The 25,288-nt window shown below is 41.6% G+C and overlaps 2 protein-coding genes across 4 annotated transcripts in view; both read left to right on the top strand.

Annotated features, from left to right (window-relative positions):
* RABL3 (RAB, member of RAS oncogene family like 3) overlaps positions 1-2,200 on the top strand; it is a 50,828-nt gene extending 48,628 nt beyond the window's left edge. Inside the window, exon 8 of the mRNA XM_080656180.1 lies at positions 96-2,200. Within this exon, the coding sequence (XP_080512306.1) occupies positions 96-161 (66 nt within the window). The 3' untranslated portion in view covers positions 162-2,200. The remainder of the gene's footprint in view (positions 1-95) is intronic.
* A 7,316-nt stretch (positions 2,201-9,516) lies between these two features.
* The window catches only part of HGD (homogentisate 1,2-dioxygenase), a 55,063-nt gene continuing 39,291 nt past the window's right edge, over positions 9,517-25,288 (top strand). For all 3 annotated transcript variants that reach the window (XM_080656176.1, XM_080656177.1, XM_080656178.1), the window contains exons 1-4: positions 9,517-9,706; positions 15,010-15,081; positions 15,894-15,982; positions 19,759-19,864. In XM_080656176.1, coding sequence (XP_080512302.1) covers positions 9,692-9,706; positions 15,010-15,081; positions 15,894-15,982; positions 19,759-19,864 — 282 coding nt within the window. In that variant the 5' untranslated portion in view covers positions 9,517-9,691. The remainder of the gene's footprint in view (positions 9,707-15,009; positions 15,082-15,893; positions 15,983-19,758; positions 19,865-25,288) is intronic.

Genomic DNA, 25,288 nt, shown 5'->3' with positions numbered 1-25,288 from the left:
CAATAGACTGACATTTTAAAGAAAAAATTTAAAGGCTATTAGCATTTGAACTCTGCCTACTTGCAACTTATTGTGATTATCTTTCTTGCCTACAGATTCCAGGTTTTCCTGATCGAAAGAGGTTTTGGGGAGGAACATTAAAGGGCCTTCATTATGACTGAATTGTGTGCATCCTTTGGAAGAGTGAGAAAGCAGTGGCAATTTTTCACAGCATTCTTCTTGCAGTGTCAGTTATTAATGTCTCAGCCTTTTAATGAAATCATCTTAAAATGCCACCCTTCACCCTCACCCTTTAATGGAAAACTAAAAGGAACTGACAGTGCGGGAGGTCTGAACTTTGTCCCCATTCTCTCTGTTCCTCACCTTTCTGTCCCTGTTTATAGATTATGTAAAAGCCTTATGGAAATACGAGATGTTGTCAAAATGATGCAGCAAATGAGCAGTGATAGAGCGCTGCAGAGAAAATTTACTCCTGCCTAGAACTGGAGCGTTTTTTTTGGGTCTATAATTTTCCCACATGCCTTGCTGAAGGCTTAATTAAGTACTTCAAAAATGTATCTCTATTGTTTTACCTTCTGGAGGGGAAAGGTTATGTTAACCAGCCTGAGTTGTCTACCCCAAACAATCTTTGTCATTTTCAAAGAAGCAAAATCGTGTTATTTAATTATCTCTACCCTCATCACACACAAGGATGCCTAATAATAGCAACCCTTGTTCCCTCTCCTCTCCTTTGCAAATGGTTCAGTGGCTGGAAGAGGAGGACTAATGGCTGGAGTTAAATATAAATAGATTAATAATACATAGAGAAGAGCAGTACCAGAAAAGAAGAATTCTGCAAGAAATTGACAGCTCACTAAATCCTTCATTATTTAGGTTAAAGCTGTCCTCACAATCACTGTTATCTGTTTGGAAATGGTTAGGGTGAAATCGAAGACCTGCACAAAGGCAGTAAGAAAGATTTGTAGCCTCTTCAGGTTTGCTTGTTTTTTAAAGAAAAAGTTAACTCCTGAAATGTCTCTTAACTATAGTCTATAAACTAAGAATATTATTCTTTGTGTCAACAATGCATTTATGGAGAGAAGTAAAAATAAGTTCCATAGCAACATATTTACATGAATTATAGATTAGAATTCTTGGATTTCATAAGCCAGAATTTTGGGGTGGTGGTGTGTGTATATGCATAATTGTTTGTTACATTTTTTGCCCATCTTTTTTGCTTCTTTAATTCTCTCTGCCCTGGTTGTAGTTAAATATATAACCCTGGTTTCCAAAAACTGTAATTTGCTGTCTTATTCAACAGCACCTTTTCACCCGCATCCTGTCTCTGACTCTGCTGCGGGTCTCTGCACTCCTGATTTTGCTCTATATTAAAATATAATAATAATATTAAATACATAGTTTCAGCTTCTCATTTTAAAACTGGGGGGGGGGGGAGACAGTAAATTCACTTTCTACTCCATTTTAATTACATTTCAGAAGTACTTTGGAAACCAAGGTATGCTGAAAGAGAATGCTAAAATAAGAATATTAGAGAGTGCTTTTAGAAAGACAGTCTTTGGAATTTGCAAAAGGATGGTTAAAGCACTTTTCATCAGCTAGAATATTCTCCAGTCTTTCTTTGCATCCTCCCCCACAAGACTTTGTCCTGATTTCTTTTTTGACATAAAGGAGAGCTATGCATATCAGGATCTGTATGTGGAATTTGGCCCAAGTGTGTTGTGACCCAGACTGTGCAGTTAGGAAGTAGAAACCAAATGAATACATAAAGACCTAAACCAACTAACAAATAAATCAGTAACTCTTTCTTTAACCTTCTTTCTTTCCCTTAATTAAAAAAAATCTATCCCTGTTTCTTTATGTTCTCCCTAATTAAAAAATAGTAACCCATCACTGGTGACTTTAGGGTCAACCTTGAAAAACTGACATTACTCCTCAACTCCATTTCTTTTTAATGTCAGGCTTGACTCTCTGAATTACAGGTCTCTAAGAAAAAACAAAATTTGTAATAGCCTAAGTTTGTTGCAAGTATAAGTAGCAACAAATAAGGTTGTTTACCATAATAAATGTTATTAGCCAGAGTTTTTCAAAAAGAATGCTTTGAAGCATTATAATTTTTGCTGAGACTTTATGAGATTTGCTCATAAAAATTGCTCTTAAATAATAAACAAGTGTGAATACCAAAATACTTCCTAAAAAGTGTTAATTAAATCTTTAATTTTCTTACTTTCTAATGGAACAAGTTGGTAGCAGTAGAGCAAGACTTTTTTTCCTGTTGTGATTTAGATGTCTAGCCAATGTCCTTACTCATTGTGGAGGCAACCAGATGTGCAGGCACATGGCCAGTCATCTGTCCCTCAGATGGTAGGACCCTTACTTGGATTTGGGTTGGTCCTTCATCTTAGTGCTCTAGTAGAGCTGCTCCCAAAGAATTTGATCCATATCAGCTTTATCTTGGGTTCTCAGAAGTCCCTGAAATTGAAACACCCATGATATAATCCAAGTGCCTTGATTTTCCTGCTTTCCTGTGCATTGTGAAAATGGACCGCATATGCTGGGGCATTGGACTGGAATGAAGAGCTTCTAATTGCTGCCATAATCAGAGCGTTTCAGTCTTTGTTTCAATAATGTGGGCTGTGTCCTACCTGGTTTGGCTCAGTGGATAGAGCATTGGCTTGCAGACTGAAGGGCCCCAGGTTCGATTCTAGTTAAGGGCACATGCCTAGGTTGTGGGCTCAATCCCCAGTTAGGGGCGTGCAGAAGGCAGCCGATCAATGATTGTCTCTCATCATTGATGTTTCTATCTCTCTCTCCCTCTGCCTTCCTCTCTGAAATCAATAAAAATATATTTTTTTAAAAATAATAATAATGTGGACTGTAGCACCCAACGTAGGTAGAGCCTTGCATGAGTGTTTAATAAATCTTGGTTTAATTGAAATTTTTAAAGCATAGGTAGCATCTGTTTGAAGAAGATTAAAGGTCTAACAGGATGTCTGCATTGATTTAATATCTGTTAAAATTCAAAGGACGATACTGTTTTGGAGAAAGGAGGAGAAGGAAATAAAAAATTGATTTCTTTGTAGTCCCAAGACTGAGTTAAATCACTGTGGTAGGAAAGGAAGGGTCCCAGGAAATCTAGCCCAGCAAGAACCCTGAGCCTCAAATATTCCACAATATGCCTGATGCAGAATTGGAACTGGGGCCTGCCTGGGCTGCTCCACAGAGTAGGAAGGGGATCTGACTTCCAGTTACAATTCATCACCTCCATTTAAGGACTTAAAGCAATGGCTTTTAAACTCAAAAGTTCGTAAAAATCCTCTGACTGTTTGTTTAAAATGCGGATTCCAGGAATTATCTGACCCCTGTCTCCCAGTTCTATGTATATAGGATGGGGCCAGGATTTTGTACAGTTGGCTCTTAAACAACACGGATTTGAATTGCTTGGGTCAACTTATACTCGGATTTTTTTTTTCAACCAACAGCACCACATTTATTTTCTCAGCAGGCTAATTGCTAAGCTTTACCAAGGTCATCTATACTAATAAAGGGTAATACGCTAATTAGACCAGATGTCTTCTGGGCATCCTTCTGGACAAAGCCACGGTGGCGGGGGCCGAAGCAGAAACGGTTTGGGGCGATCAGGCCAGCAGGGGTGGGCAGTTAGGGGTGATCAGGCAGGCAGGGGAGGGCAGTTAGGGGTGATCAGGCATGCAGGGGAGGGCAGTTAGGAGCGATCAGGCTGGCAGGCAGAGACAGTTAGGGATAATCAGGCCAGCAGGCAGAGGCAGGGGTGATCAGGCAGGCAGGCAAGCAGTTAGGAGCCAGCGGTCCCAGATTGTGAGAGGGATGTCTGACTGCTGGTTTAGGCCCGATCTCTGCGGGATCAGGCCTAAACCGGCAGTCAAACATCCCCCAAGGGGTCCCAGATTGGAGAGGATGCAGGCTGGGCTGAAGGATCCCCCCCACCTCCCCGTGCACGAATTTCATGCACCGGGCCTCTAGTCTATATATATAAAAGCCTAAGTGACCGTTATGACCAAACGACCAGTCAACCAGTCACTATGACGTTCACTGACCACCAGGGGCCAGAAGCTCAATGCAGGAGCTGCCCCCTGGTGGTCAGTGCGCTCCCACAGCCAACCTCCTGCAGTCCCTCCCCTGAGCCAGCCAACCTCCCGCAGTCCCTCCCCTCAGCCGGCCAAGCTTCTGTCCCTCCTCACCTTTCCCAGCCTGCCGGCCCCAATCGCCCTGATAGGGACTGGGCAAGATGGCCCAATTGGCCCTAATCACCGGCCAGGCTGAGGGACCCCACCTGTGCATGAATTTGTGCACTGGGTCTCTAGTCAATAAATAATGGAGAAGAATGAAACCCCCAAACTCCAACAAAGGTGTAAGGTCTTGCTCAGTGCCATAAAGTACATCAAGTAATCTATCAGTTCTTTATTGGAGACATCTGTCCTAGAGTCCTCCATTCTCTAAGTCCATTTTGGAGTGATTGCCCTGTAAGCTTTCCTTTGCATTACCCTGTACAATCCCCAGCTTCCTGCAGATGACATTTTCCAGTTTCTTGGTGTGGATTGGTGGTCTTCCAACTGGGATGAATTCAAATACCCCTCCAGGAGGTACATGAGCACAGATAGTTTTACAGGAGTCATTTTTCAGGTCATCACTTCCCCTCTGTTCTTAAAAATTGAAATGCTTGTGAATGCACCTCAATGCTGGTTCTTATTTTCTACCTCTACTTTCATTGTCACCCTTCCCCACTATGGAAAAGGAGCATCTTACGAGTAATACCATAGAAACATGGTATATTTTCCCAAGGTGTACGTGTCTTCAGGATGCCAACAAAAGGACAATTCTGGATATTAGTTTTACTTAAGAAAGGACTTTTGTCCACTTCTTACAATTATTATTTTTTTTAATGCAGAGCTCTTAAGGAAGAGTTCCAAAGAACAAAGCAAAGAGCTTTGGTAAGAAATATCTAAGGTTGTGACACATTCTTTCATGGCATGGCTTCTTGCTTGGACTGTCAAAATAGCAAAATAACATTTTTAGCAAATATAATCATACAGGCAAAGGTATGTACAATTAAAATTCTTATTTTCCCAACCCTTTCTGAGTAAATGAATTAGACAAAGTGCCTCAAAGTGAAAAGGTAACATTTAAAGTCAGTGATTCCCATAGCTAGATAACCAAGCCTTTTTCAATTAGATTTCCAACTATTTCCTTGCAACAAAATTAAAGAACCCTACTGAGTTGTTGATTGATAGGCCATTAAAAATAATGTTTAATAATAGAGTACTATGTATTTATTAGTATTTAATTCAGGAGAACTGAGTGACACCATAGCAAAATTCTTTCCAGGCATATCTACTATTTATATGAACGTATTTTCTCAGTGCTTATGTCTGTAAAACCGAAAAATAAGCTTAAGTGATGCTGAATCTTGTCTCATTCTAAAAACAAGAATTATTAATTATGGATATAGGAATTAATGGGAGAAGGGAACCATCTACCTCATTAAAGAAGCATTTCCGGAAAGACTTTACTTTTTATATTTAACTAGAGGCTCGATGCACGAAATTCATGCAAGAGTAGGCCTTCAGGCGGCTGCCTGGATCCCTCCCTCACAGCATGGCGGCTGCAGCCCTGGCTTAGTCCAGAAGGAAGACCGGTCTAATTAGCATATTATGCCTTTATTATTATAGATAATTATTTATCAAAATGTGTAGTCTTTATGAGCCACTGTCCTAGAGAAGAGTACTCCAGTCTCCTGTCAGGAGGTAAAGCACTTGCTGATAGCATGCTGGAAGTGCCTGGGAAAGGAGGCTGGAGGTCTCAGCAGCACTTGTTGCACTTGGTGTTGGTCCCAGTCCCCACTCCCTGGCACCTGTAAGTGTGAAACTTCTCTGACTTTTCTTCCAGGGCTTTTGTGGAGCGTAGGCCTATCTTGTGCTAGAATCTGGGTGAAGCAGACACCTGGGGTCTCCCGTTCCTGGTTCTTTTCAAATTCTTCACCTCACCTATTCCCCATGTCGGTGTACTGACTCCATCCTCCCCTGTCTGGTTTTTAGCATCTTTGTTTTTTTTGCTTGCCACTTTGATATTGTGACTCTGTTCCAGTCCAGTATACATCTGTCTTGGCCCTACACACTCCCTGCTCCTTCTACTGGGTGTCTTTGAACCCTAAAGCATGTACCCAGCCTAGAAGGTCCCCCTATTCCCCTGCTTCAAATGTCTGACCAAACCTCCCCTTTCCTGGAAGCCTTCCCTCACTAGATCCCTCCACTCTGCTATTTCAGTCACCCTGCCCTAAACCCAGGTCTTTGAATGCACTGCACTTCCCTTTCTCTGTCTTCGTACACACTCTGCCCGCTGCTCCATGCCCTACCAACTCTTATTCTATGTGACTTGGCTCAGGCATCATCATCTTTGGGTAGCCTTCCCTGCTCTCCTAGTCTGGGCGAGGTGGCCCCCCAATGCTTCCCGTAGCACCCTGGACTCTTCCTGTTGCAGCACATATGGCACTCTATTGTAATGACCCATTTACTGGTCAGTTTTCACCAGTACGCTGTCCTGCTAGAGAACAGGACTGAGGCTCAGTCATCTAGTGTTCCCCACATCTCACAGGGTCTGGCAACTAGCTGGTCCTCGATAATTGTAAAATAAAGAAATGAGCCCGGCTGGTGTGGCTCAGAGCTTTGACCCATGAACCAGGAGATCATGGTTAGATTCCCTGTCAGGGCACATGTCCAGGTTGCTGGCTCAACTCCCAGTAGGGGGCATGAAGGAGGCAGCTAATCAATGAATCTCTCTCATCATTGATGTTTCCATCTCTCTCCCTCTCCCTTCCTCTCTGAAATCAATAAAAACATTTTTAAAAAATAAATGAGTGTGTGATTACATTAACATGGAAAGCCGATCAGAACTGTCTGTCCCTGTGTTTTATTCTCATATCCCCTGTGTGTATATAACATAGTGCCTGGCACTAGAAGTGCTTGTTTTATTAAATCATTGCTATAAAAACAGAAAAAGATAAGAAATAGTTCCCACTTTGGAGAAATCCCTAAAGTTCAGTGATAGGCTTATTATTCAATTTTAAATGTTTTCAGGGCCCTCAAAGTAATTTTCATCCAGTCAAGGATCTGTTACCACTCTCTAGGAAATCTCTCACACCTCAGGAAGAACCCAAACACCTCTTCAGTCTGCCTTCAAAGCTGATTCAATGGAAAGAGCATAGAAAGTTTATGGAAAAATAAAGCAGTACAGCTTTTCCTTTGTCTCTTACTGGCTCCTATTCATTTTATTTTTTTAACCACCAAAGACTAACTTTTAAGATCAATAGAGATTCAAGATCCAGTGTGCTCATAAACTCAGTTGCAAAAAGTATTTTTCTTGAATTCATTTTTAAAAAATATATATTTTATTGATTCCAGAGAGGAAGGGAGAGGGATGGAGAGAGAGAAACATCAATGATGAGAGAGAATCATTGATTGGCTGCCTCCTGCACGCCCCACACTGGGGATTGAGCCTGCAACCCAGGCATGTGCCCTTGGCCAGAATCAAACCTGGGACCCTTCAGTCCACAGGCCGGCGCTCTATCCATTGAGCCAAACCAGCTAGGGCTTGAATTCATTTTTTTATTTTTCTTGAATTTACTTTTGAATCTGTAAACTACAGGAAATATAAAAACTCAGCCTTCATAAAGCTGGAGTCTATACCCCTTTCCTCCCAGGTTTGCATATAAATTCCAGGAAAGCTTATATAATACCACAATGTCATCTGTCTATGCTGATATATGCTGAGATGCCCTATACTAAGCTGCCTGGTCCACACCGATTGCTGTCAACCTGTCACTTGTTCCTATCAGCATGGCCCCTTTGGTCTGGCTTTCTCTGTCTTAATTCTTTAGACAAAGGCAGATCACTCTGCTGCTGCCATGGTATGAATGGGTCAGCGATTTGGACTCGGTTTAGCTGGTGGTTCTCCAGGTCTCACCTGGAATCACTCATATATCTGCAGTCATCTCGCAGCCTTATTCACATGGCTGGCAGGCAGTGCTGAGCTCTGCCTGAACTTCTCTTCCCTGTGGTCTCTCATTCTCAAGGAGGCCCGCCCAGCTTTGCAGGGTGGTCTCAAGTAGCAAGAAATGGACAAATCCTAAGGCACAAGCACTTTTCAAGCCTCTGCTTGTGTCATGTTTGCTATTCACAAAGTAAGGTTCAAGGAGGGAAAAGTAAAAAAAATACTCCATCTCCTGATGGGAGGAGCAGCAAAGTCACATTGCAAAGGGGCATGCATACAGGATGGGAGGGCACTGTGGGCATTTTTTGCAATCTACCACAGTGGTTTTACTCATTCACACATTTAGTTGCCAATGTTTCAAAATTGGAGCTTCATATAAAAGTCTTCTCTGGGAAAATCACCTAGCCTACTTAACCCAATTATATTTCCTGCCTGGTCTGTTGCACTTGGAGTTTGTAATAATAAAGCCTGGTTTACAAGATTTTTTTGTGTGAAATTAAATGAGGTAATGTCTGTGGGAAAATCTGGCAAGAGGATGCATTCGATATATGGTTTCTTCCTTCCTGAATAAATTAGCCATGAAGTTGATACCTGACCATGGCTAAGGAGAATAGCCAAGATGAAGGACAAGGAAGTCATGGAAAAAGTGACTGGAAAGTAATCCCTTGGCCTGTTTTCAAAGAAATAAAGGCATTAGGAAACAAGATTCTTAAAGAATTTATACAAATTTAAGGAATTGAGGGAGCAGTAGTAAACATCTCAGTTTGCTTTGCTTCGAAAGCTCTGAACAATTCACCCAGCTCATCCTTAGGAGGCACCTGCGGAGAGCTGTCTAGACCGGGTCCCTGTTTCAGGCAACTGTGTGTCAATACCTGTGCCAGAACACAGTTCGTCTTCTCACTGCTCTCCAGAGAATGACTCTTCCCTATTCCTTCCTGTCCTGAGTCAGGACTAAGTAGAGAAGTGTCTGCCACACACAGCAGGCACTAACTACTTCAGTTCCTTTCCTAGAGAGCTTTAAATTATCTGCTGTTAGGCCCTGGCTGGGTGGCTCGGTTGGTTGGAGCGTCATCCGTACACCAAAAGGTCCTGAGTTCCATTTCTGGTCAGGGCATATACCCAGGTTGCGGGTTCAATCCCTGGTCAGGCTTGTATGGGAGACAACCAATTGATGTCTCACTCTCACATCGATGTTTCTCTCCCTTCCCCCCTCTCTAAAATAATTCTTTTTTTAAAGTCAAAGCCAAATCTGGGCCAAATTTCAAAAAATACAAATAAAAAATAAAAGCATGTCTTTGTGTGAGGATTTAAAAAAATTCTCTGTTTTTAGTAATAAGCCTTCTTTTAAATGGAACAAATAATTAGTCAATCTTTACCTCAGGTGAAGAGGAGACAGGCCTCTGAAGACTCTTCCAGAAACAGCCTGGGGTCAGTAAACAAATGCAATTGTGTAAGCAGTTAGTGGAAAATAAGCATGCTGGACTTTCTCCATGCTTTACCAGTTTGGCAATTCTGTGACCAGTTTGAGCGACCTGCTGACCAGTGAGTACAGCAAAGTGGTGGGAATAAGAACATTCCGCAAGTGGTTTAAAGAAACAGAAGCATTTGGACTTCATACCCTCTCTGGGCTTGGGCTTCCTGAAATCACCAGGCCTGCAGCAGAAGGGAAATGGCTACACTGAAGGTAAGAAACTACCAGATAACTTTGCTGTGGCTTCTTCAGCCAGAACTTATGGAAGCTTCAGAGAATTCCATAGTGTCAGAGTTAGAAAGGACTTAGGCCCTGGTCCAAGCCCCCATCTTCAGAGGTTTCACTGTGGTGTCTGTGGACCTGGCTGGGGCTGGGGTTGATGAGGGGGATGAAGGAAAAATGATTTTTAAAAAGGAGAGTTGACACTTTCATTGTTCATTTCAAATACTGTCTTGGGAATCTGTAGATATCAAAAGGGCTCCCTCCCACCATGGGCAGACACATGTCTTACCGTTTTTCCTAGCACCCCTCCGCCCTCCACTACCACCACCACCACTCTCCAATACCTGCCTGGTGCTGAAGCTTCCTGGACGGCCTCTAGCTGACCAATTACATTTGTTTAATCTACTCAGTCATTTTGAGGCCCACAAACAGCCCTTGGCCAGTAGAAGTTCTAACACTCCCTCTAGGAAATCATTCCTTTTTATCATTTAATGTGCAATTGAATGTGTGGGTTATGTACAAAGGCACGGTATACACAGAGCCTGCCTGTTCTGGGGTCCAAGAGTGTTTCAGCTAAATTTGAGTTGCTACAGGGACAGTCAATTTGAGATCCCCCAAGAGGTGGTTGGAGGTGTAGATCTGGATCTCAGGGGAGTGGGTAAGGCTAGGAGAATAGATATGGGAAATCATCATATCAAAGGTGTAGTTGAAGTCTTGGAAGAGTGCATAAAAACTGTGTTTCTTAATGAAAATCCTGTGGGGGAGTTCAGCAGGGGTTGGAAATATTCTTACCATTTATAAATAAATTATATTTAAAATCCTCCCCTGCTGAAATTTCTAAGCAATTTATTATGCACAGAGCCAGCACACCAATGTAAATTGAATGCTGGTCTTTGTTCTTAGTTTCAAAGGCATTCATCCCAGCCTGCTGTCTAAAGGTTAGCTCTAGAGATCAGGAATCCAAACACAGAAAGCCAGATTGCATCGTTCTAATCAATAAGCATTATATGTTAAAAAAATTATTTCTCAGCTTTTATTTCATTTTAATGGATATGTCAACACAAAGCCTCAGATGAAATTACATTTACATAAAAGCAAAACTAGAGGAAGAAAATTCAAAAGATAAAATTAAATTTAATTTAAAATAGACCATACCCTATGTTCTTAAATTGCTTTGCTTCTATAAGTCTTGATTTCCTCATTTCTAAAATGAAGAGCTCTTTGCTTGGGCCAGTGTCTCAGTGGTTAGAGTGCCGGCCCATGCACTGAAGGATCATGGGTTCAATTCCCCATCAAGGTCACCTACCTGGATTGCAGGTTCTATCCCTGGCCCTGGTCAGGGCCCCTGTGGGAGGCAACTGATCAATGTATCTCTCTCACCTCTCTCTCTCTCTCTCTCTCTCTCTCTCTCTCTCTCTCTCTCTCTCTCCCCCCCCTCCCTTCCTACTCTCTCTAAAAATAAATGGGAAAAATGTCCTTGGGTGAGGATTAACAAAATAATAAAATAATAATAATAATTATGGCTAATATACAAAGTGTCCCCACAGGAGTTCAATCAGGAGACCAGGAGACTGGGAGTTCTATCACTCACTATGACATGCGCTGACCACCAGGGAGGCAGCGCAGAATGAAGGAAGGTCCCAGCCAACAGCCGGAAAGCCCTGATCAGCCCTGATTGCTGGCCAGGCCTAGGGATCCTACCCGTGCACTAATTTTGTGCATCAGGCCTCTAGTATAATAATAAAATGAAGAGCTCTTTAACATGCAAACTTTGGGCCCCACCACCAAGTATTTTGATTCACTAGGTTGGGGTCTGCATTTAACAAACTTCTGGGGTGATTCTAATGATTAGCTAAAGATAGGTCCCACTGGTCTACATAATTATTATTTCTGCTGTAACAAATTACTATAAATGTAGTGGCTTCAAACTGCACATTTATTCTCTTATAGTTCTCCAGGTCAGAACTCTGAAATCAGTTTCACTGGACTAACGTCAAGGTGTTGATAAGCCTGCTTCCTTTTGGATACTCAAGGGGGGAATCTGTTTCCCTGACTTTCACAGATTCTCCAGGCTCCCTACATTCCCTGACTTGTGGCCTCTCACCATCTTCAAAGCACAGCACTCCAATCTCTGTTTCCATCACCTTTTCCTTTTCTGCAGTAAAATCTCCCTCTACCTCCCTCTAGTAAGGACACTTGTGATTACATTTAAGGCACACCCCAAAAATCTAGGCTTATTCCACCATCTTAATCCTTAACTTAATTACATCTGCATATAAGATCTGCAAAAATCATCTCTCTTTTGCTATTTAAGGTAACACCTACAAGTTCCAAGGATTAAGATATAAATATCTTTGAGGGTCATTTTCAGCCTACCGCAATTATCTGCAAGTTCCCCTAACAACCTATAGTCTAAGTTCCCAACAGGTGAAGTAGAAATACTGGACTCCTTACAGTGTGAAAATGGTAGCTGTAGCTCCATCTCTACCCTGACGTCTCTCTCTCTCTCTCTCTCTCTCTCTCTCTCTCTCTCTCTCTCTCTCTCTCTCTCTCTCTCTCTCTGTTTCATGCCCAGTGAAAGGAAGGAAGGTGCACCATCTGCTTGTCCCATCAGGGTGTTACCAGATCAGAGTCAGTAGAAAACAACTCATAAAACCACTCTTGACAAATAAATCATATCCTGGGGACTAGGTGAGAATTAAAAAACTGTATAGTAGGGAGCTGTCAAAGAACTGATGGTACTGAAGTTATATGGAGCTCAGTAATTTGTTCCTTTATTTAGAAAGGATGCATATAATTCTCTTGGAAAGAAATGAAATCATACTTTTATGTTGGATAAAATTATTCAGAAATCTGGACTGAAGAAAACATATAAACACACTTGCTAAATGTTAGACTTTTTTTGTATAAGATATATTTGCACATAGCCACTGAATCAGCTGGAGTTGAAGGCTTGGATTTTCATAGCAAATATAAGCAGAGTTGAGATCTGGTCCTTGATCTCAAAGCCTTGGGAAAGCAGCTGCAGAAAATGGCTTCCTTAATTCAGATACCTTCAGCAGTGAGGGACCTGGGATTTTAAAGCTCTAAAAAACTCACCTGCCATTTTTCTCTCAGAGGATTTAGGAAAACCAACTGATGTGATAGTGACTCAGCGGTTTCCACCCTCCTCTTCAGTCAGTACTCTACAGAAAAGATTGAGAAAGTGATTCAGAACTCTCACCTCTCTGGGCGGCTCCCTTCCAAATCACCAGCTAGCTGTGCTAGCTACTTTCTTTTCCATTTTTTTTTTAAAGCAATAGGAAGCAAATGCTTCAGAACTCCATACACTAGTACTAAATCTCTCTTCCCTTGTTCTGAGCATATAGTAGTATAACCGTGGATTCTGTTCTGAGGCCAGCAGTTGTGAAGAAGGGAGAAGACCCCATGCCGGCCAGATAGATGGGCTGCATTCCCTCCCCCGCACTCACACCCTCTTGCCTCGCTTGCTGAGAGAAACAATGAGGCAGCTGAACAAAGTAAAGACACTGTGACACTCAGTGGCTTCAGTCACAGATTGGTCTAAATTCCATTTCACAGAATTTAGGGTCATTACCATTTCTCAGCAGCTCACATTCCATCCTGTTCATGGTGAGCATGAGGTTCATTTAGAGAGAAGAAAATTGTGCTCAGTGGAGAGTCAGAATGCTGGATGGTCTCTGCTGTTTCCCCAAAGAAATCATTCCAAGCTGCAGGCCGCTGCTGTTAACCAATCTGTATATAATAGAACTCGATGTTTTTAGTGCTGATAGATTTTCATATATTAAAAAAAAATTATGTATGGAGGCAAAAAGAAGAATTTCACTTCCATTGCTTTCTAGGTCATAACATTTCACATTTGATGTTCCTTTCCAAATATAGACAGCTGCTGGCCTGCTCATCGCTCACACATGCAGGCACATTGCATCAAGCTCATCCTTCTCCATGCTGCTGAGCACTCTAGAGGACTGGCCCTCCACCCACTTACATCCTTCTTATATCTCTTAAAGGCATGTGCTCAGATGGTGGCATTTCCCTCCCTGAGCAAGGCTGCACTTTCATCCTGGGCTAAAATGAAGTATATGTATTAGGAACAGCTGGGGTGGGGGTGGGGAATGGCCATTTGTTTTGGTGTTTAAGTTAGAAAAAAAGGGGGTTCTAACCTCATTTAACAGCATACATATATTCTTAGGATAGGATCTAAGTGGCAACTAAATCAAACAATAAATATCTATTGAGTACCTTCTATAAACCAGGCACAGAGCATATGGAGGTACATAAGGAGGTTGTAGTCTCAGACTTCATGGGGCTTATGAACTGACTGAGGAGTCAGACAGTGAACAAGAACTCATAGCTGTGTTAAGTGTTGTAACAATGAGTTTCATGGGCTCCACAGGTGTTACTTTGTAGAGAAACCCCCTAACTTTATTTTCTCTGGGTGTAAACAAATGACATTCAGAATAGACTCCATTTTGTAATGGTAGGCAGATTCTGGTTTTCTACTGAATCTACTGAAAACCAGAGGGAGAGAGAGAGAGAGAAACATCAATAATGAGAGAGAATCATTGATTGGCTGCCTCCTGCATGCTCCTGTGGAGATAGAGCCTACAACCATGGTGGAATATGCCCTTGACTGGAATCAAACCTAGGACCCTTTAGTCCGCAGGCTGACACTCTATCTACTGAGCCAAACCAGCTAGGGCTTCAAGCTTCCCATTTTTATAGATGAGCCAGATTATGTCGTCTTCTATCTGCAGTAAGGCTAATTTGGAGAGCTTCCTCTCAAGAATATTGCTATCAGAATGGATCCATGTGCCTCTTACAGTTGCTTGTTTCAGAGTATGAATGGGGAGTGGAGCTCCCCAAACCCAAGGAGGTTGCCATCCAGGCCCAGCAATATCCAATTAATCTGGATGAGATGATGCATGAACCTTCTACCCAACAGGGAATCCTTCATGGAACCAGAATTAAAGAACCTGTTCTTGGAGTAGGATAATTAAGAACAAGCCCATAAATTTACTAAGAATAGCGAAGGGTAAAGAGTCTATGTCATGCAACATTCTTCTTCCAACTAATTGGTAGTCTGTAAAATTCACACAGGACCTATTGTCTTTCCTAAATGCTTCATATGTCAAGACATAGCAAAGGTATTATGTATGGAAAATCATACACAAACACATGTTCATGTGGAAACTCTTACCTTTGTAGATTGTCAGTGTTGTGAAATGCTCTTTAAATCCCATTAATGGTGGTCTTTTTGCTTTTGTCACATGCAGTACATTTCTGGATTCGGGAACGAATTTGCCTCAGAGGACCCCCGATGCCCTGGTGCCCTGCCAGAAGGACAGGTATGAGTAAATAGAATATTAGTTTAGAAAGCTCTGAATTACAGGAATGAATGACCAGCCCTCAGGCAAAGCACCTCTACCCACCATAGCTCTCATAATTCATCCTGTGAAGTATCTAGAAGTTTTACAGTCTTTCAGACAATTAGGATACAGACAATGACAACACAAAGATTAAAGTTGGATGATAGTTATTTTATGGCAAAGCACTCAACCCAAAATGAGAAGACTAACCATGGGATTTTCAGGATGCTCTCCTAGGTCCAAGGCTAAGGGAACTGTTTTTATAGTTCCCTTGAATAGCATCAGATATGACAATGATGACAAAATAATCAGCCCTAAAAATTTTATGCACAAAGATGTTCACACTAGTGTTGGTTACAATAGTAAAAATATGGCAAACCGTTTTTCAAAAACTTTGAAGTATATTGTATGGCATGAGAAAATGCCCATGATATAGTGTTTCCTCTTTTTAAAAGTCCTGATTATTACAGAACTGTACATATCATAAGATCCCCATTTTGGAGAATAAGAGTGGAAAAAAATATATCAATATGACTACATTGGATTATTTCTGGATGGTGAGATATGGGTTATATTTTATAAATTTTCTACAATAGGCATGCATTACTTTTCTAATAAAGGGAAAAATCACCTAAAAAATTATCACAAGAAGTATATATGGGTGGGGGACGGTCATATGCAGTGCCTAGTGCATCCCCCATTCAGGACAGAATCCTCTGACAAGTTGCATGGTGGGAAGGTAGGTGCATTTCTGATTGAAGTGATGCTATTTATTGCCTTCTTTGTTTCAGAACAATCCTCAAGTTTGTCCCTACAATCTGTATGCTGAGCAGCTCTCAGGATCAGCTTTTACTTGTCCAAGGAGCACCAATAAGAGAAGGTATGAGGATTAGGTTCATTCTGACCTGCAGACTGTGGGAGCTATAACTGCTACTTAGTGTTGCCTCCTACACCTGGGCCACAGCCTCATAGGGTTGCCCAAGATCCCACTTCCCACAGACTGTGCTCTGGATCATAGGCCTTGTCTCCAGCTAGAATCAAGTGACTGGCGGGTGAAGCTGAGAGAACAGCTGCACAGAGCCTGGAAATACACGTCCACTTCCATTTACAGATTCTCACTTTTACTCAGAAGAAAATGTTCCCAATAGGATTGTCCAATTGAGTTTTGGATTTTGGCTTACTTGTTTGTTTTTTTATAATGATTAACTCAAAATTATAGAAGATTCAGCACAATATCTTCCTCAGCTGACTGTTCTTTGCATGAAAAGGTTGGATAATCCAAGCTCAAGTATTTTAAAGGTCATGTATTACAGCCCCTGGTGGTTTGAATTAATAAGGTTTTTACTCTTTGAAATTTGCCTTTGCTGGAAACCAGCACATTCATTGGCACAAGGTGTCATATTCCATGTTTGCTCTAATCCTATAAACCAGGCCAATGAACTCACTCCCTTGATTAACTCCTAAGGGACAGGTTAGATAGATACAGTAGTTGTGGTTTGGGGAGGCAGTAAGTGTTTTGATTTAAACATGTAGTGTCTAAATGTAGGAATTTCAGGCTAGGGCACCAGTGAGGCGGTCTGCTACTGACTATTGGAGATTCAGAGAAGCAGGCAGGAGGTCTTGTATTGCTTAGTGGAAGGGACTGGGTGTATCTCCACAAAGTTCTCCTGAGAAGCAAATAAGATAGTGAGTACAGAAGCATGATGGACCACACAAAGGCTAGATTGTTCCCCTGAGTGGTTAATCATGCCCACTCTGGGGTCAGGCACCCTGGGTTTCAATCCTGGCTTCTTCTCTTCCCAGCTATGTGAACTTGGGCAAGTCATCTACCCGCTTAGAGCCTCAGGTTCTGCACTTGTCAAAAAGATAATAAGAGTACCTATTTCATAGTTGTCATGAGGATTAAAGGAAAGAATGTATGTAAAGTGCTTAGCACATTGCCTGGCACATGATAGGTGTTCAATTAACATTAATTATGATACATTATTGCCACCATAGCAGATGAGTTTCTTCCTCCAATACAGAGTATTTACCCCTAAGAGGCTATCAGAGAACTGAGTGTGAGATATGGCAGGTACTAGGCTACTATGTCAATATCAAATGGCTTCTCTCTCAATAGATATGTGCACAGGGGGAGGAAGAAATAGTTTCCCATACTTGTAAAAAATCAGGGGTTAATTCTATTGCTATTTAATCATCTCTATCTGTGCAAGCCCAATAGTCAAGATAAGGTAAAAATAGACAATTCCTGTCCAATCCAATGTATAACAACTTGACCTCCATGACTATGTTCTTGACTTTATGTCCCATTCAGTAATGGGACACCTGGATTCTGGATTCTGCTGCCTGCCCCCATTATTCAGCAATATCTTCAGCCAGCAGGAGCTAAGCTCTGATCCAGGAAGCTGAAAATGAGCGGTTGGCATTTCATTAAGAAGCTGGCACCATTCCCTGAATCAGAATTAAATCTCTGTCCAGGGCAATGTATTGCTGCTTGGGGATTTTTATAAACTCAGCTAAAAAAAAAAAAAAAAAAGGATCCTAGGCATGGCTCACCCATATGTTTAGAACTCTTTAAAGATAGCCACACGAATTTTGTGAAAATGATCAAAATCCCCAATGGGTAGATGGAACCAATCCCATCTATAGGTGAGTAAGCCTAGTATTCTTATAGTCACCACTCATTTAAGCCACAGAGTGCAGTGCAGAGCCCCCACAAAACTATCTGAGATCATATTGACCGAGAATTAATTTTTATAATATTAATTAACTGACTCCTTAAGACCTGAGAAAGTAAGAGTCAGGACAGGGAATGTGGAAAATTTGGACCTTCATAAAAACCCAGCTGATTAGGAGTTGACATACAATTCAACATGAATCTAATAATTGAGCACCTACTCTGCACCAGGCACTCTAGGTACATAAACTCTGAAACCTCACAACAATCCTAGGAGATAAGGATGAGAAATGCAAGGTCGAGAAAGTGTTTTAACTTGCCCATGATCACACAGATACATTCACACTCTCAACTCCATAGACTACCAGAAGTTGGAGAAGCTTAGTTTTTCATGGCCTAGAAGTCCAAGGTCTGGGGTCACATCATCTAGAGCTGGAGAAATCAAATGGAAACTGAACAAATCTAGCCTTTTAATCTCTCTAATGGTTCAGTGTGCAGTCAGGCCAACTCCCGCCCACCACCCACCCACCCCCCCACCCCCCCACCCCCCGCTCTGAAATAGACTGTCTTAGGGCTTAAAGGCCCAGAGCCTGTTCAAGCTCTTCTGGTCTCCCATTGTCAGAAGTAGTATTCTTCTTCCTTTTGTACTCTGTCAGGGTAATGGCCTCTGAAAGGACTTTGTTCCATTTTAGTGAGTTTCAGTGTCCCTCTCAACTTCTGGAGGGTTGTCCTTCAAAGTTTCTTCATCAGCGTCTTCTTTTCCTCCTCAAGCCTGAGATCTGGGTCCTAATAGGAAGATCTTTGGTTCAGGCCTTGACATATACAGATAGGAAAACTGGAAGGAAGTAAGGAAAGGAGGGAGGGAGGGAGGGAGGGAGGGAGGGAAGAAAAAAGGCACCATAGATGTACTATAAGAAAATAAGAACAGATAGTCTTACAATTTTGGAATACAGAAGTGTTAATTTCCTAAACTTCTTTCAAATTAATATTAAAAGACAAATAACCCAATAGAAAAATTATAAAACACTTGTACAAGAAATTCATAGAAAAATGACAAAGGTCCAATAAGCATACAGAGTCTCAACCTTACTTATAATAAAGGAAATACAAAATTAAAATGAAATAATTTTTTTTTTACCTGTAAGGGCAAAATTATTCATAATAACCTATATTTGTGAAGATGTGGGTGATTAGACACTTTCACATATTTTTGTTGTGAGAATGAAGTGGTACAATGATTTGACAATTTTGTTCATATATGCATTGGACATATCTGAGAGAATACACAAGAAAATTGTAGAACTCTGATGCCTCTGAGGATTGGCTCTGAAGGAGAAAGCCATTTACCTCTCAGGACTTTTTAAATTATTTGAATTATTTTTACCACTGACATGTATTACTGTCTATAATTTTAAAGAATAAAATGTATTTACATATCAAAAGTAAAGAAACCACCCATATCTTCCAATCTACAAAGGATTCGTTGTCCTCACCTTCCAGAGCAAGAACTGGTATTTAATAACATATATAAACTAATGTTTTTCTATGGGTTATCCTACACAGATATCCTTCAAGGTACTTCCTTTTCCTTTATAGTTGTCACTGGGGAAGACAATTCTTCATTTTTGGTCAGTATGGGAATAACTGAGGGCCAGAGCTTTAATATGAAGAGTGAGGAGTAGAGTAGAAAGATGAGAAGAGGCCAGGGTAATGGGCAGCAGTGGTTATTAAGGAGTGATGCTGTGTCATTGCTTTTCACATTAAAGTGCATAGATCAGTGGTCGGCAAACTGTGGCTCATGAGCCACATGCGGCTCGTTGCTGCTCTGTTGACTAATGAGTTTGCCGACCACTGGCATAGATCATTGTTGACTTAAGCATCTACCTGATAGTACTTCCTGTATATCATAACATCTGTATATCATAACAGTCTGTATATCATAACATCTCCCTAAGACATGTGTCCTTGTTTCCTCCCAGTTGGCTGTATAGGATTCTACCTTCAGTTTCTCACAAGCCCTTTGAATCCACTGACCAAGGCCATGTCACTAACAACTGGGATGAAGTTGATCCTGATCCTAACCAGGTAAACAGGTTCTGTGAATTGGAACATGTGCCGTGTATCCAAAGCCTTGAATATAAATATTTAAGTCACTCCTGGGTCTTCGAGAAACTAGACAGTGTTTTTTAAAATAAATATTAAGCTGTATCTTTTGTTTTACTCAAACTTGGGTAGGAATTTTGGATTTGATTGATTGCATGAGTGTGTGTGTGTGTGTGTGTGTGTGTGTGTGTGTGTGTGTGTGTTTCTGTAAGCTTGTGTTTTTCTAGCCTAATGGTGACTAGGTAGGCACAGAAGTGGTTCAAACTTGGCAGGAGTGCCAAGGTGAATTGGATGTACGGAAATTATACAGGCTAGTGAAAATATCTACATGTCCATAGGTTGGTTAGTTTGTTTTACTATAAACTTGCCACAGAATATAAAAAACACATTCAACACTCACATAGCTGAAAAAAGGCCTCTGGTATCGGAATGAGAGACTTGTCTGAGCTGGAGTCTGTAAGTTTATTGTGGTAACAGATTGCTGTCACATTCTCTGCAGACCTAGGAAATTCCATTTCTTGCTAAGCTTCCTTCTTTTGTTTGAGTGACCAGAGGGCTTTTCTTCTGGGCATCAGTATTTAGATACTCTGCTTTCAGTAATGAGACAGACCCAACGCTACAATGGACTGAGCTCTATTTTTATTTTTTTATTTTTTTACCTTCTGAGAACACTAGTGTATCCCCTTTGTCCCTGAGCTTAGGTACATGCCACTGATAACAGCTATATAGTTCAGGAAGAAAAACAGGCCTGAGTTTGCATCCCTGTTGCTCTACTACCCTCTGTGTCTTTGAGCTGTGGTATTTTACCCATAAATTGGCATGATAAGCTGCTGTGAAGTGCTGTTGTGAAGATTATGTAAGAGAACAGGTGTGAACGTGCTTCAAACAGTGCTGGCACACAGGAAGGAGGTGAGAACCTTGATTCTGATACAGCCATTTGACATATTCACTTAAAGGCAGCGGTAGTACATATAAATTGCAGAAATTGTATTCAGATAAATTTGTTTTTTCATTTCCTATTATTTTTTATTCTGAGGTCCTGTCTGCCCAACTGACAGAAAACAATTTCGTCTCTGTCTTGGCTGGGAATTACTGGTCTTAAAAGATGCCAAAGTAGGAGTGCAGGGTTGGGACTTGCTGGTTGGTCCTTCTCACTGGGTAGTGTTGAGACACCCACTGTTCTGCTGCTATCTTGCCAGGTTTAGGCATGGAATCATCTGCAAGGCCACTCTGGTCCTGTCATACTGGATATGCCACACAGCCTTTCCTTTCTTCTGGGAGTTCCCAGGTCACAGATTCAAGAACCCCCCTCCATATCCAAAGTCCACACAGAACAAGAAGTCTCTCTCTCTCCTCCCCCATCTTCCTCCCCTTTCCAAAGCACAAGAAAAATCTACTGCCTCCCCTTGGTTTACCAAAACATTATGTCTATACCTACAAATCCCTCCCCCGCTAAATGCTTAGATTTTTTTTTTTTGTAGATCCAGAATAATTCATAGTCACTTTTGGTTTCCTGCTCTGCTCCATCTCTTCTCTAATTATGGAAATCTCAGAGAATTAAGTACTGAATGATACTCCCCTCCAGCAAGGACAGAAAAGGCATTCAGGGTGTGTGGAAATAGGAGTTAACAACTTCAAATATTATCCACCTCACAACCATCCTGAAACCAGGATATTTTGTCTAAACTTCCACTTGTGTGAAGTGTAATGCATGAAGCAGACATCCTTCTCAGTTGACCACTGGCCTGTATATTGCATATTGGCCTTTGAGCATATTGGAAAAAGTCAGGCCCGGCTCCAACCTCTAACCCCACAAACACGGTCCCCTGCCAAGACAAAATGTTGGGCTTTCAGCTCCTGCCCCTTCCCCTTCTGCTGGTCAGGGCCCTTGTGTGGGGGAAAATTTGTACAACCAACCTGGGGACTCTGTCTTCACTTCATTCTTGAGTCTAACTGGGTTCCTAATCCAATAGTATCTTACCACTTTCTCTCCCACACTCTGGGGTAAGGAATGCATCTGGCATACCATCCTCATTTATCTTCTATATATATAAAAGCCTAATATGCTAAGTGTCCGACCATTCGACTGTTCACCGGTTGCTATGATGTGCACTGACCACCAGGGGGCAGACTCTCCGACTGGTAGGTTAGCTTGCTGCTGGGGTCCGGCAGATTGGGACTGGGCAAGATGGGCAGGACATGCCCTGGAGCCAACCTCCCGCGGTCCTTCCCCAGCCGGCCAATCTCCCTCAGTCCCTCCCCGTCCTCTAAAATATTTCTTCTAATTAATTTCCTTTCAATGTACATGAATTTGTGCACTGGGCCTCTAGTTTACCATATTCATTTAACCATTTACTTCTTCTCTTAGCTAATAAACCATTCTAGACAAAGTCGCTGTTCATTCTCTGAGAATTAGCCTGACTCCTCAATGGATTGCATCTCAAATTCTCTATTAGAGTTACAATGGCCACATTTGTTTGCTTTTGCTTAATAAATAAACCCAACTGCTTAATAGTGTGACTCCATCTTCCACTAGAAAATAGAAAGAATGGATAAATGTACTTTGGTCGAATTCCTGGTTGGGTAAAATAAATTAAGCATTTATTATATACTAGTTTTGGAAGGTTGAGAGGGTATTTGGCCCACACTACATTTTCTTTCTTTTTTTCTTTCCTTCAGGCAGCATAGAGAATCCCCAATTAAGTTTCTGATAGTTCCCTCAAGTAGAGGCATATTGCATGTTCTGCAAAGGAACAGGGTGGTTGTAAAATGAGCAAGTAAGACAGAAATTAAGTATAAACAAAATTGTCACTGATAAAAAGCCCTTAAATCATCCATAAAGAATAGGATACATGGTTTTGTGTGTGCCACCCTATGTGGTAATTCTTCTGTGCACTGAATTTGTGAACCATTGAGCTAGACTGAAGGAAGGACTATAGGAATAGTCCATAAGATGTTTGGGAATTCAAACCATGGTCCCTTAAGATAACTATTAAAAAAGGAGTGGTTATTTAATAATTAGGGGTGGAGTGGGGAGTTTCAGTGTCCCTGCCTGCTCATGTCATCCACACCAGTCACTTAAGCCTCTATCACCTTAATATGTCTTCTTAGATTTGATCATGGTTGTGTGGGCAACAGTAGAGCCCACTTATTTTATATTTTATTTAGGGTTGGGGGATTAGATTTTAAACCTAGCCTTTAAGGAAAATGTGACTCTACTGTGAGTCTGATATGTAATATGTTCAGCATTATCCTTTTATTATATACTAGAGGTCCAGTGCACAAATTCGTGTACGGGTGGGGTCCAACCGGCCCAGCCCCAATTGGTGGATTGGGGCTGGGCCTGTTAGGAGGAGGAGACAGCAGGAGGTTGGCCAGCGGGCCTACCCCATCAGCCTGATCAGGGCCAGGCTGGCTGGGGGGAGGGGCCATGGGTGATTGGCCAGCAGGCCTCACCCCTAATTGGGGTGAGGACAGCAATTGGGGGTGGGGCCAGCTGTGGGGAGGGGCTGTGGGTGGTTGGCTGGCTGGCCCTGACCCATTGGGGTGGGGGGGGGTGATCAGGGGTGGGGCAGACTGGGGGAAGGGGCCACAGGAGGTTGGCTGGCCAGCCCCACCCCCCAATCAGCCAGTTCGCTGGCCACAGTGGGCATTTTAGCGACCAGTCATTCCAGTCGTTACGGCGTTCTAGTCACTGGCTTTTTCTATGTATAGATCTTTATTTCTATGACTACTATTGTTATATTTTATTTAACATAAATATACCCTTTTATAATGATTATTTGGGGGGTACAGATGGCTTCTCAATGGAAGCTAATCTTGTCCTGATAGAATTTTTCTGGTTTTGTCTTATTATAAAGGTAATAGAAACTTATAAAAACTCAAACGATGTAAAATTAACAAAATAGGAAATGGAAGTCTCCCCCCATAGGTGAGAGTCAAGTATGCCATTTGGACATGTTAGTTCATTATTTCATAAATTGAGAGGGAAATTTGAGGCAACTGCATTAAAAAGCACGAGTTAATATGGAGGTATCAAAATAGCTGTATCAAAGGTTTCTGCTTACTTTCTAGTAGGTTCTCAGTACATATTTATTTCCTCCCCCTACACAACGTGTCCCATGTAAACCTTTCTTTGCATTTCTCTTTGAACTTGTTACCTTTCCCCATTTTGAATTCTTTTTTTTTTTATTTTTTATTGATTTTCTACAGAGAGGAAGGGAGAGGGATAGAGAGTTAGAAACATCGATGAGAGAGAAACATCGATCAGCTGCCTCCTGCACACCTTCCACTGGGGATGTGCCTGCAACCAAGGTACATGCCCTTGACTGGAATCGAACCCGGGACCTTTCAGTCCGCAGGCCGACACTCATCCACCGAGCCAAACTGGCTAGGGCCATTTTGAATTCTTTCAAACACTTTCTATATGGTGGCCACCAAATGAATTCTTCTCCAATATTTCCCCTGCTCATTTTTGACCTGTGCTCACATACTTTGGGATAGATGTTCCTTTGTCAACACCAGCCCCATCCAGGGAGCAGTTCATCATCTCCCTCCTCTGTGATTCATGTGAATCACGTCACCTGCCATCCTGCTTCCCTTGCCATTATGCACGCACCCTGGCTGTTCTTGCTACATTAATGCTTTTGTCTTTTCATTTACAACTTCTTGACAAGTTAACATCTCTTTCCAATTTGGTGCTTCATTAATAACCACAGCAATTTGCATTCATCACTTTTCCCCCTCATAGCCTCTTCTAAATATATATTCTAGACTCCCACCAAGAAAGTCTGAGAAAATTATATTTAGGTACCTATCTGACAACCCTTCCAGCTGAAGTCTGTATGGTAGGTATGTCTTCACCTGTCACAGACCAAAGCAAATGATTCATCAGCTTCACCAAGTCCCCATCTTAGTCATCTCTGGGTATTTGAAGATCTGAGAATTACCTAATGTTTTCTTCATGAGAACATCGTGGGATATGCTATCATCACTATTATCTTTTTGATACCCTGCTAGGATAACTGGGGACTATACCCACAAAACATTCATTTTCTTTTAGTGTTTATTTAATGAATTATTTAAGAATTAATGTAAACTCTTTTTGAGTATATTTAGATTTAGCCTGTGGATGTGACAAGTTCAATCCATTAATAACTTACACAAGAAATACACCTAATTGTGTTCATTATTCACCTTCCCCTAACTTCTGGAACCTCATAATTTAACAAACAAATCTGCGTCCAATTTAACTGATTTTACAGATCTCAATTAGCATTCCTGAATCAGTACTCTTCTTGAAGGTCAGAGTCCTTTAAAGTTTATCTTTTTTTATTACTACATCCCCAACCTCTTGATTGTTGGAAAGTTAGACTCTTGACCCAATTAAGCTTCAGCTGAGGAAAT

The sequence above is a fragment of the Plecotus auritus genome (assembly GCF_963455305.1).
Source record: "Plecotus auritus genome assembly, chromosome: 2".
Classification (NCBI taxonomy): domain Eukaryota; kingdom Metazoa; phylum Chordata; class Mammalia; order Chiroptera; family Vespertilionidae; genus Plecotus; species Plecotus auritus.
This window is presented reverse-complemented; position numbering and strand designations above follow the sequence as displayed.